General features: G+C 35.1%; 1 protein-coding gene across 5 annotated transcripts; it reads right to left on the bottom strand.

The window, feature by feature from the left end:
- Positions 1-1849: 1849 nt before the first annotated feature.
- On the bottom strand, positions 1850-18382 carry LOC123557864 (uncharacterized). 5 transcript variants are annotated; one of them, XM_053525620.1, is made up of 11 exons: positions 18364-18382; positions 15721-15848; positions 14083-14289; positions 13587-13740; positions 10484-10540; positions 9121-9210; positions 6956-7105; positions 6556-6708; positions 5288-5344; positions 4581-4638; positions 1850-4195 (listed from the first exon to the last, which is right to left on the bottom strand). In XM_053525620.1, exons 2-11 carry the CDS (start codon positions 15725-15727, stop codon positions 4184-4186), a joined length of 945 nt encoding a protein of 314 aa, XP_053381595.1. In that variant the 5' UTR covers positions 15728-15848; positions 18364-18382; the 3' UTR covers positions 1850-4183. The 5 variants fall into 5 exon arrangements, with proteins under 5 accessions (XP_053381595.1, XP_053381594.1, XP_053381593.1 ...); XM_053525619.1 differs by lacking the exon at positions 18364-18382 and adding an exon at positions 18224-18363; XM_053525618.1 differs by lacking the exon at positions 18364-18382 and adding an exon at positions 16029-16185.
- Between the last annotated feature and the right edge of the window lie 1244 nt (positions 18383-19626).

A 19626-nucleotide genomic window follows, 5' to 3' on the forward strand; every position in this document is an offset into this window, starting at 1 on the left:
AATTAATGGACCACCATTTTTTCTTTATGTTATTGCACTGGTGCAGTGACAAGTTGTCTGATCGATAGCGACGGGACGTTTTGCAACGTTTGCATAAGGAATATAGACAATAGTTTACCTGTTAGTAGCTACATGCTACTTGTTCTTATTTCTCAGTTAGTTGTTCACAATTCATTGAAGCATGCATTCTTCTGCGACAGGATTGCACAAACATGATATCAATCGTGTTGGTCACTTTATTAATTTGTAGTGGAATACGGCAAGGGGAGTTTTCCCATCCTTACATGTTCACTTAGAATAGGAAATCCTTGGCTTGCTCTCGCTGCTACATGACTTTGGCAAACACAAGCGCTTACTTGTAATTGAAATCCAATGTCATTTATCAGGCAATGAAGTCGGTGCAAGGAATTACTTGACCCGTCATTGCTAGAATTGTTTGCAAGATACTACATGCTAGTGTCACGTTCTTTTGAAATGTGATGCTTCTATATTGAGACGCCAGCGATCACCTTTGAACAGCCTTGTCGTCCGAGCGTTGCAGCAAGTGGTCGGTGTGAATGACAACGGCAAAATTTCTTGGTGTTATCTTTGATAAAAAGCTTTCTTTTATATCACATATAAAATACTTGAAAGCCAAATGTCTGAAGTCATTGAATCTTATAAAGGTAATTTCAAATACTGGTTGGGGAGCCAATCGCAAGGTATTATTAAGACTTTTTAGAGCTTTAATTAGATCTAAGCTAGATTACGGTTGTGTTATTTATGGTTCAGCAAGAAAATCTTATTTACAAATGTTAGATACCATCCATAATCAAAGTTTGCGTATTGCTCTCGGTGCATTCCGAACATCGCCAGTTGTTACACACGCCGAGAAAAACTTTCATTGAAATATGCTTTGAGAGTGGCTGCAAACAAAACTAATCCTGCTCATAAAATCATTTTTAAACCCAAGTACTTTGATTCATATGAGAAAAACCTAAAAGAAATCAAACCGTTTGGATTTCGCATAAAATCTTCTATGAATAAAACTGACTTTGAATTCGGTGGTATTAAAGAAAATTCAATTTCAGATACACCACCATGGACCCTAAATTCCTCTACAGTTCTTTTTTGATATGAAAACTGCCTTTAGAAAGTCTGAAACAAACCCTGAAATATTCTAGTCCAAATATTATGAAATAAAGTCAACTTACAAGGACTATTTTGCAATTTTACACAGACGGTTCAAAAGAAGAATCAAAGGTTGGGTGTGCTGCTGTCAGCTACCTTCATCAATCAAAATCAAAATTACGTTTGCCAAATAATGCAACAATATTTTCAGCCGAGGCAAAAGCTATTGATTTAGCCCTAAATTTCATATCAAAATATAGTGAAGAAAAATCTATTCTCTTTTCAATTCATAACCGAAATATGGAAAATCCTTTCATTCAAAATATTATTCTCAGGGTTCATGAACTATCTTTAAAAAAGTCTATCATATTTTGTTGGATTCCCAGTCATGTTGGTATTCATGGAAACGAGGATGCTGATACTGCAGCAAAGAAACCCCTTTCATTATCACAATCTAATTTGAAATTACCACATACCGATTTTAGACCAAATATAAACAAGTACATTTTATCTAAATGGCAATCGTCATGGAACAATGCTTCATTCAATAAACTTCCTGAAATTAAACCTACTCTAGGGGAATGGCACCAAGGGAACAGATCTGTTCGCAGAGAGGAAGTTGTGCTCCACAACGCTGTACATACTATGACGTTCAATCTTTGAAAGAGTTATTTGAAAAAGTTTCATTGGGAATTTTTTTATCGTTTTTAAAGCAGGTAGGAATTTATCAAAAAATCTGAACATTTCATATTTTTATTTACATCTTTTGCAATATTATTATGTTTGCAGCTGATATTTTAACATATACGTATATACATTTTTACATAAATGATTTTAGATATGCTTTACATTTTTACATAAATGATTTAAGGTATGCTTTACAATTGGCGTTTTCAATATAACTTCTTCTCGGCGATATATGACCATTTTGTGTTGATTTGCCGTAAAACCCAACTCACTCACCCAAAACAGTGTCGACCAGTCAGAATGGTTCATTGAAAACACACCTACTTTTGTACTGACCAAACAGAAACGATGTTGATAGAAACATTTTTCGTACAGCCTTAGAGATACAGATACTTCATTCTCTTGCTTGCGCTCTTGCGAGCAACACGCAGAACTATTCTGCTTACTTCTTATCGTCAAATACAGTTCTACTCGCAGCCATCTTGTAAACAATGTTTTAACGCTGTATTTGGAACACTCTGCCATTTAGGTACCCAGTTTAAACTAAAATTTATTTTCAAAATAAAATTTCAACAAATATCATAATATACTGTTTATTTATATAAAAACGTTACAAAATAAATTTCATACACACAAAAATCAGCTACTTCTCAGAAATTTCTGTTTGTAGATAATGACCGATTTCTCGAAATTTTGTACATAGCAGGTTTATAAATATTAATGAAAACTGATGAACATCACGATAGATCTCTAATGGTATGTAGCTACCGATAACCTGTCCAGTGAATATATATAATAAATAATGAGCTTACATTTTGAAGTTATCGAATGAGTATTTTACATTTTAATATCACATATTGGCTTTTCCTGCTAAAACATCGAAATTACTACTTTTTTACCTAATGTGTTTTAGAGAAACGTTTTCTTTACTTTAAACGACTTCAACGTCAAGATCATACTAAACTGGTTTAATACTAAAATTCAGGCTTTATTTCACTCCCACGAAGGCAAAAAAATGTAACAAAATGTTTAATAGACTAGATAGCGTAACTCTAAAAATATTGAAATGCGGTATGTAATGTTGAAAGAACTGGTGGATGGTTCATCTAACGTTTATGTTCTGTTTAGTAAAATTGCATACGTAATGTGAGCTCTTGCTGTCGTTACTTCAGAAATATACAGAAAAAAACGTAACGCAGGTCAGAAAGATGATATCAAATGCACAAATCTAAAAATAATAACATAAATAGTATTGTATCAGCCAGCTCTTTCCAGAGACTTTAATAATTAAAGGTAATTAGTTTTGTATCGAGATATATGCAAGAGTAAATTATTAAAGAACAAGAGTATGCTTCTCCGTGCAATTTATTGCAAATGTATTTACACATATAAATATCTTATTGTTCTTTAGCCCCGAATAAAAATTAAAATATTGCTGTAAAATCAACATAAAAACACTGTGACGAACATTTAAACTTCTTTACACTCGAGTCCGATATAAAATTTATACCGCTTTGTTTAATGATATGAGCCGTGCCATGAGAAAACCAACATAGTGGGTTTGCGACCAGCATGGATCCAGACCAGCCTGCGCATCCGCGCAATCTGGTCAGGATCCATGCTGTTCGCTTTCAAAGCCTATTGGAATTAGAGAAACTGTTAGCGAACAGCATGGATCCTGACCAGACTGCGCGGATGCGCAGACTGGTCTGGATCCATGCTGGTCGCAAAGGCGCTATGTTGATTTTCTCATGGCGCGGCTCATATGTAAAAATTTTCATACATAAAACAAACATATTTTCAATTTTCCTGTATTGTTAAACATTCCAGAATATCACATAATGTTTCCATTCTGCCCGTATGGCGCTTGTAACATTTGCATATTTTGTCGGATTTTCTCAAATATTTATAACAATTGTATACGCGTTTTAAAATGTCAAAGACAACTGCATTATGTATATTTTATCAGTATGTCACATAATATGTAACAATTTTAATACACGTGTTCATTTTTCTATTACGTATAAAAGTTCAGACTATGTCTGCAAATAGCTAGTGTCTCAACAGTTGACTAATTTTATCCATTTTTATCATAAGTTCGAATGTAAAAATATCTATCAAAACTAGCTCTGTGTCTGCAAATAGCTAGTGTCTCAACAGTTGACTAATTTTATCCATTTTTATCATAAGTTCGAATGTAAAAATATCTATTAAAACTAGCTCTGTGTCTGCAAATAGCTAGTGTTTCAACAATTGACTAATTTAGTAATTTTATCCATTTTTATCGTAAGTTCAAATGTAAAAATATCAAAACTAGCTCTGTGTGCGTAGGATAAAATTCGGCGGGATCTCCCGGAAAATCTGTATGATGTCTTGATGTATGGTCTCAGTAGTTTGCCTACAAAATGAAATTTAAAAAATGTAAGCACACATTTTATACATAACACTTAAATAATATAGTATACGTATTACCATGATTTCTCCAAGTTAAAATTGTCGTGCGGGAACTTCGGTATATTTGCATTTAGCTCATCTATGTGGAATTTATTGTCCTCAGAGTTCCTGTTGACCTTTATATCCTGGTTAATTATGCTGAGTTTGTTTTCAATGATTTTTCAGATGCTTTATACTCTATCAAAAGAAGAGCCAAGAACATGTTCTTCCAATTAATGTAAGGTTATGTCATATGTACGTTTGCCAGATTTGAAAACCAAAGGTGACCTTTTATCACCCTATGCTATATAATATGTGATAGATCTATGTAAGATAGACACGTGACTTACATTTCTCCACAAATACGGGTCCCTTCCGTGACGACTCCCATGCACTCCAGGCCTATTACTTTAAAAGTAAAACAAAAAAAACAATTATTTGTTATGAAAAAGACAAGTACTAAATGTATCATTATATGCGGAAATATGTTATCTTTTGTTTAGTCGATTTAGTCTTGTACGCGTACACTGCTTCCAAGGGAAGATTATTAAGGACGAGCGCTACAGTTCTTGTATGAAGTATGGGGCAAAAATTTATTTTTGACAGAATTTCTTCAAACTTTGTATATGGACAATGTATCATGTAAGAAACAGAATTATGGAAAAAAAATTATAGGTCACCGTGCTAGTTTTGGAGTTAACTGCCCTTGAATATGCAAATTTGAAGAAAAATACTAGTTTCAAGGGCAGATAACTCTAAATTCCTAAACTCTATAGCGTCAAAAACGAGTTGGTTTTGCTCATCATTTCAATAGCATTCTGCTACATTGATTTTATTTTTCATTTAAAAAGCGTTCAAAAGCATGTCTCTAAGACAAGTTGATTTTTTTCATCAATTCAAAAGCGTATCTGTAAGACGAGTTGATTGTTTCCATCATTTCAAAAGCGTGTCTCTAAAACGAGTTGATTTCAAAATTTGAGCGCCTAAGACGTGCTGATTGTGTTTATTATTTAAAAAGCGTCCAAGAAGGGTAAAAGAAAGTATGTATTTTACTTACCTCAAATATTCATCCGAACCTACCATGGAATTTCGCGAAACCCATTCACGTACATAACTGAAAAGGACACAACATAGACAGAGAATTTCAATATGATAAAGAATGTTCAGTCGCCATATCGGAAACGATTGCTGCAATTTATGTAGTTTTGTAGTTAGCTGTATGTTAGACAAAGTAGTTGGTTTCTTTGTGCTTCGTTCTCTAGGAAAATTTCATGCTTTATTCACTTTTGATAAATATGAAAATTTCAAAAAATTATTAAGGTAATTCTGCACGTTTGAAAAACCGGAAGTGATGGCGTAACGTCACTTATCCGGAAAACGTAGAATAATGCCTGGATTCGGCGTACGGAAACGAAAATCAGTTTATGAATTAAGGGCAACCTGTGAATAAATGTATTTAAATGGCACTGTTACTTTCTTTCTAAAGTTAAAATATGATATTAAAACATATTACACGTTAAATAATTCAAAATAATGTCTTAAAATTAGCTTGAAATAGGCGGTTCACTTTAATCGTAGCCAAATATCTCAAAAATAAGCACACGGACCTATACATTTTATTTCACCATATTATAGGCCATATATTTAATTATGACTGTGAGAAGTTTCATTAAAATCTACATTGTAGAAATATTTCTATTCGCGAAAATGTTTTGAAAATTGCGTTTTTCCCATAGACTCCCATTATCGGAAAACTTGCGTGAGGTCGAAATTTTTCAAATCAGTCTAGCAAAAAATCAAGCACACGACCCTATCTTTTTTATTTGCTCAACTTTCTTAGTATATTCCGAAGTTTTGAAAAATCAGAGTTTAATCAAATTCTACATTGTAGAAAAAATTTCGATCCTAACGTGCAGAACTACCTTAAGAACATTTTTATTAAGATTTTCAACTTTCAAAGTTCTATTTGATACCATTTTCCATGTTCTTCACAAACGGACAATATTTATACTTCTTCAAGCTTTTAGCAGATTGTCTCGATAAAATTTGTTGTGGTACCGACATTTACAAATAATCTTGTTTTAAGGAGTACATTTACTGACTGCGATTAAAACTGTTTTACTGTTTCCAACGGTGAGATTTACATTGTGTCAAACAGCCAAGTTATGAAATGTAATAACATTTGTACGGACTACGTGTCTAGTTTGTTCATGGAAGAATACGCATTACAAACATTCGGAAATTTTGACAAATTCTACTTCTTTCATTCCATTATTTCTTTAAGTCTATCATGAAATAGAATAGCTAAACTTTGTTTAAACGTACGGTTTTCTGTCAGTTAAATCGTCATTGCTTCTACTGTTGCGGCCCTTTTTTCTGTTGTCATAGTAACGGTCATAGTCCGGCCTCTCATGCGTTGGTAAATACATAGGATTGCTGAGCCGGGATCCACGGTCTACATCCCTGTCACGTGGGTACCTGAAATTTAAAGATCTATATGAAACAAAACAGTTTCGAAACTCTTATACGTAGGAACAAATTCCGTTAAATCTCGTGGTATTCATTGAGATCTCGTTGATCTTTGCACTCTTCACATCTAGGTCGCTAAAAATAATTTCAAGTATTGTTGACACTATCAATTACACGCTTAATTTAAGCAATTGCAAGCATTATAATATTATTATAAATCAGAAAATATATTTTAAAAGAGTCTAGTTTGACATACGGTTTCTTGCCGGTCTCGGATAAATCGTCAAAGCTTCTGCTTTTGCGGCCTTTTCTTCTGTTGTCACGGGGACGGTCATAGTCCGGTGTTGGGGAATACATAGGATTGCTTGGGCGGGAGCCAAGGTCTAAATCCCTGTCGTGTGCGGATCTGAAATATAAAATGTGGAAATCAGACAGTCGACCAAGCCAGGTACAGACTCCAGGTCTTGAACATTCTTTGGTTCTGCACCTATCATTCGCAAGAAACTGCCAACTTCTCAACATAAATCAAAGATGGGGGACGAATGACTTCAGATACAGTGTTTTTTTATCCAGTGGCCACGGAGAACATACGTCTCGCCCGGTTTTCTAACTCAAGACCCTGCGATGCATATTCTACCTAGTGAGCTGAGTGAGCGGACTGTATATATAACACAAAATACAGCTCAAGCATTATTGGATGTTTTCTAAAGGTCTATAATGAAACAAAAGACTCAATATATATTATGATTGATCTTGCCGCGTAATTTTCGACTTTAATCTGAAGGTATGTGTAAGCCTTTTTTATAGTCGCCGCCGGTAACCCATATGGGTTTAAAAGACTTTTCGTAATATTAAGCGGTGGAAGTGCAAGAAGACGCTCTGATTCCAGAAGCTTCTCTGTTTCCTAAACGTGCCGGGTGTAAAACACCCATGCATCGGACTCATATAATCCAAACGTTAATAATACATTGTATTTAGTTTATAGACAGAAGGATCGAAATCACGACCCCTGGTTTTGTAGTCAAAAATTGTTATCACTGGACCATTGTGTCCGCTTTAATCAGGAAATCGCTGGTATTAAGAAAACTGCTGATCTGAAAATTAATTACGGACGTTATTCATATTTAAAAGAATTGTGTCACTACGCAGTTGGTCAGCCTAAATGTAATACTACAAAATAACGCTAACTTAACGTTTATAAATTTTTATTTCACAAAGATGAATTTATTTTGTTTGACAATGGGATATCTCAAGTCCGGCGATGTGTTTGTTTTCCCGGAGGTTTTTTGTTCAGCCTTTTATATCTATTTTGGGAATTAATGACTCGTGCATTTTGTTTTCAAAATATTTATAGATATTATCTGTTCATCCATATCTAATAATATTTTTGTTACAAAATATAATTTGATTATTCCACGTTTGATAAATTTCACGAATTGATTCTAGCGGAAGACACAAAAAATAGTTTGAAGCCTCAGTTTTTTTTATAGAAGCTGAACACTAAGGACATCAAGCGGACAATGAAACAATTATCAGTGTGATAGCATGAATATTAACACATTCATTGAGGGCGTCTTCTTGGTTGCGTGGTTAAGGTCGCTGCTTTAAATAGGATCGAACTATTTTCTGTGAAAACCTCCAGTATAAAGCAGACGTAACATACTTCCTATATAATATGAGCCGTGCCATGGGAAAACCAACATAGTGGCTTTGCGACCAGCATGCATGGATCCAGACCAACCTGCGCATCCGCGCAGTCTGGTCAGGATCCATGCTGTTCGCTAATGGTTTCTCTAATTGCAGTAGGCTTTAAAGGCGAACAGCATGGATCCTGACCAGACTGTGCGGATGCGCAGGCTGGTCTGGATCCATGCTGGTCGCACACCCACTATGTTGGTTTTCTCATGGCACGGCTTATATATATTATATGTCCACATTGTCACTCGTTGAAATATCTACGAATTTCAGCGGTGTGCATAACCGAGTCTTGCTACAATCCCAGTTGTAAAATATTCCAAAGCGCCACGTCTGTTGGGCTGCAGACTTAGCTGCGGCGTACCGTACTAAATTGTTATTCGGTGGTAGCTGTTGATTAAGTAGTGCGCTTGTTCGTATGTTCCTTGTTCAAAGTCAACAATGCCGTGAGTTTCGTATTCTTATATTTTTCTGAACATTTTTTTTTGTTTTAAGAAAATAATCAAGTCTGTCTCAGTATGGCGTATGGAAATTAATTACTTTACACACATGTCCGCCCACGTGTCTGTCCTAAACAATATTCAGAGAGGCGCTACAAGTCCTATATAAACAATAAGATGGGAAGTCGCCTTATGACCAATCTGCAACGACAATCGGCAATTTTCGTTAGAATACGTGTATATACAGGTGCCAACCGTAAATAAAATAGCAAAAGTGAATACGTACTTATATCCGTAGTCATACGGGGGAGGTTGCATCGGGTGTGGATAGCGTGTGTACATTTCTACATCTATTGTAGAAGGACCGTCTACTCCTCTGAAAACAATTCAATATCTACATTTAATAACGTTGTACATCAATTAACAAAAGTAAGCAATGTGCAAGTGAAATATTACGTAGTGTGGTAACTCAAAGTGCCCACAAGTAACGTTCTTCTTTCAAGGCAGTGGACCCCGTTATGAAACTCGGCAATTTCCGTGTGATTATGCAATTCGGCCACTCGCTAAAATATTCGATAGTGATCTGTATTGATTTATACGGTGGAAGGGAGACAACTTGTGTATAGCGTTGATCTTAATAAACAAGGGAAGATAATAGAATAGAATCGATTTTTATTCAATTCTTCAGTAAGTCGGCATTCTTCTGTTTTAAACAAAGTTCAATGTACACATGCCTTTCCGCAAAAACGGAAAATACGTAATTTTCTGATTGCCATTAGATGTCCACCACCTTAAATACTGTATATTCTCTCAGGATAACTTGACAGTAACGTCACAATCGGCAAATTACGTATGTTTCGTATGCGATTTCGGCATTCACGTGTTTTATGGAAAGTCACGTGCACACTCGCCAATATTTACGTCCGGGGAATGCCAAATTGTCTAACCATGCACAAACTTATAAGTATTTAATGCTAATATGGGTGCAAAGTGAAAACAAATCGAAATTAAGAAAATAATATTTGAATTTCTTTTCAACGGGCATGTTATTTTCATGGTCACGTGATATTTCTGCGCGCGTTAAGGAAGGTAATCGCTGCTGCGAGTGCGTTCCCTTACCCGAACAGAAATTGCTGGGTAATGAAATAAAAGCTTGTTGTATCATAGCTCGGTGTTTTTTCTTAACAAATTTGGTGCAGATAATTCGTATACACGGAGTACAGGGTGCGGTAACTAAAAGTGTGCAGGTATTTAATACCCGCACGCTAGTTACCGCACTGTTGGATAGAAAAGTATGCCAGCATGTCTGGAACAGTAGATAGCGAAGTGTATTTTATTGATTTTCTGCTCTAGCATTGGATTATTTTACCTGGGCTTTACACATTTGTAAAGCAAGGATTTTAAGTACTCACTGAACTGCTGTATATGGCAATGTGGAACGCCTACAACTACCATATATGGATGGCTATGATACAAAACAGAAAGAACATTAAAACTCTCGGGTAAACGATTTATACTCGGGGGCTACGCCCCCTCGTACAAATCGTTTATCCTCGAGTTTCAATGCTCTTTCTATTACATATTATATATGATGCAGCGATACCAGTACCATGTGCTCAAATTACGTGAATTAGTAATCGTAAATGTACCTTCTGTCCTCTTCATGTCGTCTGTCTTTTTCCCACATCTGTACAAGATGTTCTCGTCTGAAAAACATTACAGTAACATATTCAAAGATATGGTCTAAATCCCGTACCTGAATTCCGGACCTTGTCGTTCTTCACGTATGCTTTCCCAAAACTCACGCCGTCTGAAAATAACGTACAAACACAAACAAATGAAACGTTAAATGGGATTTATGCATGTTTGTAATCTTTGTACATAAGACTTGGTACAGTTTCATGTTATTTGCATTCGAAATCTTTCCAATCCTAACTAAAGTGCACCTTAAACCTTCATCCTTTTTATATAAGTCATGGGCCAGGTCTATAGATATATTTGTCGATATGACGTTTCAGTTAAAAGCCATCATGGCCAGCTTTTAACGAGAATTTGCAAGAATTCTCTCCCTTCATTGCTGACTGTGTGAAAGCAATTCTCTTTAAACTGGATTGCCTCCCTTTCATTAGCTAAAGTCGTGTCATTCATGACCTAAGTCAATAATTTAATTCTTTGTTATGGATTTTGCATTGATCTAATATTTTGCTTTAAGTAACCGTAATACACGGAAAATAAGGTCGCATGTTACTCCATAGACAGCAACAAAATATGTAGCCAGTTTTTGATATAAATCATGTTTTATAGATTCATATAGAAGTTTTATTCATGTAAAGATATAAAACGTTTCTGTAAAAAAAAAAACCCACAACATTATGTTAGCTTCTGATATTGCGAAATTCGTGTTGTCATGTAACAGAAAATGAAAAATTTAAATAAATTTCTTTTCTTTTGAAACTTTGAATCCCGCCAAACATTAAAATCTGAGAATTATTTCATAAACGAGCTTTCCCACAAACACATGCATGCATAATAGTTTTCCTCGAGAAAAACGAAACTTTTGTGATGATACATTTTGACTGATTTTTCTTGTCTATATAACGGTACTTTTGTTTAACTTTCATGCCTAGATGTTTACTCTTTAAAACATCATAAAATAAAGTAATAACTAAGCAATACTGTATTTGACAGGCAATGGGGAAGAAAACCCGGAGTAATTTGACAAATTAAAAAAAACATACATGTTACTAAAACACGCACACACATGTTTTATTAACTGGTCGTGATCCAAGGTTTTCCACAGAAATCAAAGACAGAAAGAATCTATTGTATTATGAATCAAGTTTCTGATTTTTTTTTCTGATCAGCATTGGTGTATGTGTATCATAGAGATCCTAACTCATTTTGTTAAACAATTAGCTCTGATTCACCCTGTCTCCTTATTTATAGTGTCTAAGTTACTTGATTATACATAAATCAAATATGCCATTCAGATATGTGTTTGTACATACTATACAATTTATCATTAAATCAAATTGATCGTGTAAACTAAAGTCGTTAGCTGTAAAGGTGCCTGTTTTTCATGCTTTCCACGAACAAAACCGTGACAAAAAATGTAGGTCGTACTAAAGAGATAATCCTGCTGTGCGAGTAAACTCATGAAAAGCGTGCCAATTTTTGTAAGCTTGGATTTCATTTCTAAAATAGGCATGATATTGTGCGTCTGTTAATTTCACCCTTTCTTTGAACATCAAGAAACTATACTGTGTCTTTTGTTTAAAGCCCTGCTCCCGTCAAACATTTTAACCTTGAATTGTCACTGAAAAAGCATGTAAACCATGACTATGAACAGTAACGCCTATCAAAATAGAGTCTATTTTATATAAAATTCTATATGAAATATCTGTGGTTTTGCGTGCTAAAGTGTGGCACGTGGCCGTTAACTGTTACCTATTGTAATCATGGGTTGCATACACACAAAAGAATTTGAATAGCCGGGAAGCAGGGCTTTAAATAAATGCACACATCCTCTTTCCCCTCTTACCAGCTTTTAGTGAGCGCCTAACTTGCAAATTACACTATTTTATTTTTTGTTGGATTTAACGTCGCACCGACACACGATAGGTCATATGGCGACTTTCCGGCTTTGATGGTGGAGGAAGACCCCAGGTACCCTTCCGTGCATTATTTCATCACAAGCGGGCACCTGGGTAGAACCACCGACCTTCCGTAATGGCTTCCTCACATGAAGAATTCAACGCCCCGAGTGAGGGTTCCGAGTGAGGCTCGAACCCACATCGATGAGGGGACAACAGATTTGAAGTCAACGACCTTAACCACTCGGCCACGGAGGCCCCCACTATTTCATTAAAAGTTATTTTTTGAAGTAGTTTTTGTCCTTTCGCCGAATATTTCAATATTTGAAAGATATTTAGCTTTCAGTCGGAACTTATGTAATTTATGTTGATTCGTATTGTTCTCATAAACAGTTTGGGGAAATATCAAAGCTCTGTTCTATTATGTTCTTTTTTGACTAATTAGACAATTACGAACGTTATTATTTCAAAAGACTATATTGAATCGTACGTCAGTTGTTGGTATATGCAGTTCCGTAAATTAACACGGTTTAAGTTACATCAGAACTTTAAGAAATCCACAAGTTTTTTATTTCTTGATATACTTTGAAGTAAAATGGAAGCAAGAAGCCTTTACCCTTTTACCCTTAAAGTTATATTATTGTATTGTTTATAAAGTCAAGAATACCTACATATGTGATAATAAATTGTCATGCTTTGGAAAATATGATTTATTTGTCTCTAAAGTAAGAGAAATTGATAAGTTTACTGTTTTTCACTATATGTTCAATATAAGCGACGATGATACTTTTAAAACAAAATTGGAAGCAAGAAGGTGTTTAGTTCGAATAAATATTTTTACATCAAATTGAAGAGAAGAAATTGAAGTTTACTGTCATATCTGATAAAATATTCACAAACCAAAATACATATTTGAAATTAATCATTAAAAATAAATTTCCTATATAATCTATTGCTCAAAGTAATATCAATATGGAAACCAATATTGATTATCGGATAATTTTCAAGGGGGACAACCTACTACGATAAGCCAGTCAAATATAATAAAAGCTGGGGATGTTAATTGATTTTTTATAAGAACATCTGTAGGTGCACGACGTCGAAGACACAGATATACAATTACACCCAAAATAAACCAAAAATATCAATGAATACTCACTCTCTGCGCCTGCGCCGGTCTCGGAGCATTATAACAACTATCATGGTAACCAGCGCTATAACAATCAGGGCAGCTATCCCACAAACCACTCCGATAATAATTTTTGAAGTCTCATCCAAAGCGTCATCACTTGTCTCTTGCTTTTCTGGTTCATCTGCAAAAGTTTGTATAGAATCATCAGCGCATGCCATATGTAAACAGAATGGCGTTCATATTTTTTTGTTCACGGAATAAAAATAATGTACTAATTTCTTTCAAAAAAATTATCAATCTTCGTTATTTGTTGCATACTTAATGGAAAAACTGTTCGAAGGAGAAGTGACGTAAAAAGAAGTCAACTTTTTTGTAGACTTTCATATTGGTGTACTGAGATTGGAAACGCTAACCATAGATGAATAAGAACTTCCTTCCAATTCAAAAAGTAGTCAAGTACTTTTTTTTTCATTTCGGTTTAATCACATTTATTTCTTCTATTTTACGACCGTTTAAACATTACCTGTGCAATATGGTTTCGAGGAGTAGCTCCATTGACCATTATTGTTGCAGGAGAAAGTGGACGGGCCTACAAGCCGTAATCCGGCCACGCAAGATACGGTAACTTGTGTTCCGGGTGTAAGCGAGTAAGTGCTCGGCAAGAGATCGTACACGTTATCCTTGGTGATAAGAGCGGTGTCCTGGGTGTGAGAACTTACAGGGGTGCAATCTGAAAAATAGATGAACATTTACATTGGGTTGATACTGGAAACTAATGTGATGTTTTAATCCATTTAGATTGTCATAAACTCGGATTTACAAGCTGAAAAAAAAACTGAGAGAAAAAATGAAAATTCTATTAACGGTCTGTCTTGGGCCGCTAGAGTCCCAGTTGGTCGAGGGCTAAAAGTCCTAGCAAAACAAACTAAATTGATATGAATATATCACAAATTTGTCTGATACTCACGGCGAAGAAAGAGGGTCTGACATGATAAAAGAAATAGTCAATTTTCATTTTCAGGTAAACATTTAAACTGCAAATGACAGAAAAAGTCACTTTGACAACAAGGCTTCTCTACGGTGTTTCGATTACTATATGCTGAATTTCTGTAATGAACTGGTCTATGTCAAAAGGGTGCATACCAAAAATATTTCGACTGAATGGCGAACAGTGCAGATCTTGATCAGCCTGCACAGCATGATAAGGGTTAAGAATAATATATTGAAAATATGTGCAGTTTAGAATGTTTCTTTTCTCATTTCATTGTGTAAATATGTAAGGGGTTTAATGTATACTTGTCATAAAATGAAATAAAAAATAAAATAAAACCTACTTAAACAAAAAAATGTGATTTTCGTTTGATTATACTATAAGTTTTACGAGACAAGTTTCCCATTTTCGGTGTAAATTACCTTATTGTTAGTTTTTCGCTCCTTTTTGCTATTTTATAATTAATCCATGGGTGTAACTTTTATTTTCGTGTCATTTAACGAAGCACCTACCAGCACGGATACGCACGAGAAACTTTCACTATCGCGACTGAAATATCCTTAAGATATGGTTGACTGATACTATACGAAAGTGCTTTCAAACTGACAAGTAAATTAAACACGCAATTTATAAATCCGAATTCATATTAATAAACATAATTTTGACTCGTATAAAAATGTTCCTTTTAAATAGTAAAAGTGCATATCTTAAATAAAAAAAGAGAATGAAAACAATTAAATACTAATTAGCATATAATAATTCAAAGAGGTTAATATTCCGAGAGGTATACGCACATGTATACACGAGCTGCATGTAAGCAGAATGAATCATCCAGAATAATAATAAGTGTATTCACGCAAATTCTAAATGCTATTTCTGAACGCATAATAAGTTTGAATTTTAGAAGGAAGTCATATTGAAATGTGTAAATAATAATATCCATTATGCTCTTACACGTAAAAGTATGAAATCTCAACTTCTGTTCTCAATATCTGTTGATTTATCGGTTTAAACGTTAATAAATAAATAAAAACAAACATATTACTTTCGTGAAGTCTTATTAAAAAGTTTTTAAAATCCCCATATTTATGTGTCGATCTTCATGTGAAAGTAAAAAAAAAAGAATATATTCTAAACATTAAATTCATAATAGAAATATATATGACTTACCCGGCATTTCGAAATGTAATACTGAAACTTTCTGCTAAAGTACTCTTCAATATGAAGAATTTAAACTTCAAAAGATGAAGAGTTTCTGCTTACGTTGCTCCGAGTTTTACAGGTTTTGAGTCACACGCCTTAAAATAAAACGAAAAAAACTTTAGTTTAGAAGAGTTTCAAATTATCCAAACTTGCCGAAAGAGATAGTACGTGAACCCTTTCACCCGTTGTATACTTTGTACAGAAAATATCTTAACTAAGTTTGAATACATTCATTTCACTTCAGTAAATACGTTATTTAAAATCTCATTCCATACCCGAGTTAACTGTATCCATAGTGACTTAAATCTTAACACCAAAAAAAGTGTTATATTAACAGAGATACGGACATTAAAAATATAAAGGTGTTAAAATTTGACACACTGGAAGTGATTCATTCATGTGTCTGTTTTTCGCGCATTACTACAAATATGACGAATATGTTTTAAAATAAATTAAATATTTACATTTAATAAAACAGGCTGGTCACAGTTTGTAATAACATGCCAGTGTAAAATGGTGGACACGCTAATGCGCCGTACTAACAAGCAAAGCAATCAAAATAATATGGCCAGGTTTATTTCTTTAGGGCAATTTTGTCCAAATATTTTATTTCAGCGGTAAACAATGCGAAATGGTCACTACACCATATTTATACAATGAAAGATTTTCTTTTATGATATACTTTATTTATCAGGAGAAATCTATGTCTTTACTTTATTAGGTTAGTTAATTGAAAAACTGGCCATTTATATACATGTGTATTGTCAGAAAATGTAGATGGACGACATTGTGAAAATATCGACATTCAAAGTTCATCAGCGTCTTTTTAATGATAAATGAATAAGTTTGAATTTATTAATTTTAAGGAAAACAGTCTTACAATTTATCTCAGCCCTAAGCCTGCTAAATTTCTAAAATGGACTGGTCCATCATTCAATTTGGGCAATACCATTTATTATTCGAACGGGTGTTCACTGAAAATTTACTGACTGAATAGCGTACAGTGCAGACTATGATGATTGTGCAGGTTGATCTTGATCTGCACTGTACGCAGAATCCCATCCCGCTCGCAGACTAAAGGTTAGATACTAACACAGAGCTTTAATTACACGACTGTTTACTTGTAAATTAAAGTGTTACACATTTCTACTTGCTGCAAGAAAAGTACAAAACGTATTACAAAACACGTTTTTTCTTTCATATGTGTTGGTAAATAGATTGTACCCGTTAATGTGGTCGCACTTCCTTTTTCTTTCGTTAACAATATTTGAATTTAAATAAATTTTATAATGTGACCTTTTTCTCCATCTTTTTTTCCGGCCATTAGACAAATACAATCGTAGCGCAGTTTTTCTGCCTGTGAATAAAGTAAACTGCCACAGTTATTTCTTATTTTTACAATTTTATCACCTGGAATATTAAATGCGGTCTTTCAATGCTATTTAAAACGGATCCAACAAAATAACTATGCAAATTTTTAAAGGAAGAACTGTGTACACGTTTATAAATGTGTTTTCCACTTTATTAAAAAGAATTATTGATTTGTTGTTGTTACTATCCTTTTTTCCATAAACATGTTTATTTATTTGGGTTTTATGGCGCACCAGCACAGTATAGGTTATATGGCGCCAAACAGGACTAAAATTTTGGTTCCACATCTTATTTACATCGAAATAAAAACATGAGTTGGCATACCTGCTGGAATCACAGAGTTACTGCAAAACCAAGTGTTAAGACCCTATTAGTCGCCTCTTACGATCATGCAAGGGTAAGGCAGTGGTTCCAATTGTTTTCATACACAGATTGTCCCAGAACCACATGGGGCTCATAAACATGTTCCTGCCTGTAAACACATCTTTTAATTAATTGCATGTAAACACATCTTTTGACGATTTATTCTAGATATTTATCAAGACATATTTTCACTCGCTTCTACGTGCTAAAGTTATGTGACATACACAGGTTTTGCAATATTGTTCCTAAAATTTAGTTTATTCTTGAAAATCACTACCTTTTTAAAGTCGGTTGTCTAAATATAGGCATCATTGACTATGTACATTCAAAACACGATTCTGCTCTTCCAACCTCAGACAATATTTTTGACTATTGAGCGACAGGTCACACAGTAAGTATATACATGTACTGTTTCTTTAAAACGTTTTCAAACTTAAAGTACATAATTTTTTATTAAGCTAATTGTGACTTCAGTAGAATGTACATGTAGTGAACAAAATCGATTGTATTTATATGATAACACATCAATTATTTACAAAAAAGCACCGACGGATCTCAAAACTATTTACAATTATAGAAAATTGTTTACGTATACTGTGTGCTATATGTAAACATATAGCTATCAACAAATTTATATAATTTTTTATGAACTTAATACAACATCCCTTAAACTACTATAAACATTAAAACCATTTTAAACTAGTATTGATTTTTTTTTTCAAAATGAATGCATTACCTTATAGTTATGCCATTTCTTTGAACAGCATCAATATTTTACGCATTAACTACTTTTTGCGTATATTGGATATACCTGTTTTAAATCAATATACATTTTACCCTATGGAGATGTTCAACGAAGCTATTTTTAGTACACACAATTGTATTATATTAATAATATCATATCCATTCAACTGATAAAACTTTGCTATTACGCATCTCATTAACAAATGAAATCTTAACTTTCAAGTTTGTTTGCATAAACCATTTTCAGTCGCTGAACTTATCGAATATATTGTTTACAATAATTATAAGTATTGTACACATAAAAACCAGGTAAAACTAAAATTAAGATAACATCATTTGATATATTTGATTGAGAGCAAAGTAAGCGTGAAATGAAAAATAATTATATGAGGTAGGTAAACTATTTTAATTTATGCACTAACTTGACTAAGGAAAGTGTTTACAGTAATTGGTAACGACGAAACCGAAACATTTGGTTTACAAAAATTCTCTATATTTATAGGGATAATGGTCATCTACTCGGTAAAAAGAAGTTATGAAGACCTGTTAACTAAGCTTGATGACTGCGCCCTGTACTTCAGACCATGCTGTACTACCGCGCTTTGATGAAGAATTATTGAGGCCAACGAGATTCGAACGTGCGACCTATGAACGAGGTGTCCGCCGAGAGCTTTGCAACAAGAATACGCCGCGATCTATCGGCCAGGTATCCGCCGCGACCTGTGGAACAGGAATACGTCGCGATCTATGGGCCAGGAGTCCGCCGCGTCCTATGCAGGAATACGCCGCGATCTATGGGCCAGGAGTCCGCCGCAACCTGTGGAACAGGAATACGCCGAGATCTATGGGACAGTAATACGCCGCGACCTATGGGACAGGAATACGCCGCGATCTATGGGACAGGAGTCCGCCGCGATCTAAGAAACAGGAGTCCGCCGCGACCTATGGGGCAGGAATACGCCGCGACCTATGGGACAGGAATACGCCGCGATCTATGGGACAGGAGTCCGCCGCGTCCTATGCAGGAATACGCCGCGATCTATGGGCCAGGAGTCCGCCGCAACCTGTGGAACAGGAATACGCCGCGATCTATGGGACAAGTAATACGCCGCGACCTATGGGACAGGAATACGCCGCGATTATGGGACAGGAGTCCGCCGGATCTAGAAACAGGAGTCCGCCGCGACCTATGGGCAGGAATACGCCGCGACCTATGGGACAGGAATACGCCGCGATCTATGGGACAGGAGTCCGCCGCGATCTATGGGACAGGAGTACGCCGCGACCTATGGGACAGGAGTCCGCCGCGATCTAAGAAACAGGAGTCCGCCGCGACCTATGGGGCAGGAATACGCCGCGACCTATGGGACAGGAATACGCCGCGATCTATGGGAC

The sequence above is a fragment of the Mercenaria mercenaria genome, chromosome 15 (genome assembly GCF_021730395.1).
Source record: "Mercenaria mercenaria strain notata chromosome 15, MADL_Memer_1, whole genome shotgun sequence".
Classification (NCBI taxonomy): Eukaryota; Metazoa; Mollusca; class Bivalvia; order Venerida; family Veneridae; genus Mercenaria; species Mercenaria mercenaria.

Coding starts and splice junctions, on each gene's coding strand:
- LOC123557864 (XM_053525620.1), bottom strand. Junction 10,541..13,586: donor GACCGGCGCAGGCGCAGAGA/GTGAGTATTCAT, acceptor AATGTTTTTCAG/ACGAGAACATCTTGTACAGA. Junction 6,709..6,955: donor TCCGAGACCGGCAAGAAACC/GTATGTCAAACT, acceptor TTTAAATTTCAG/GTACCCACGTGACAGGGATG.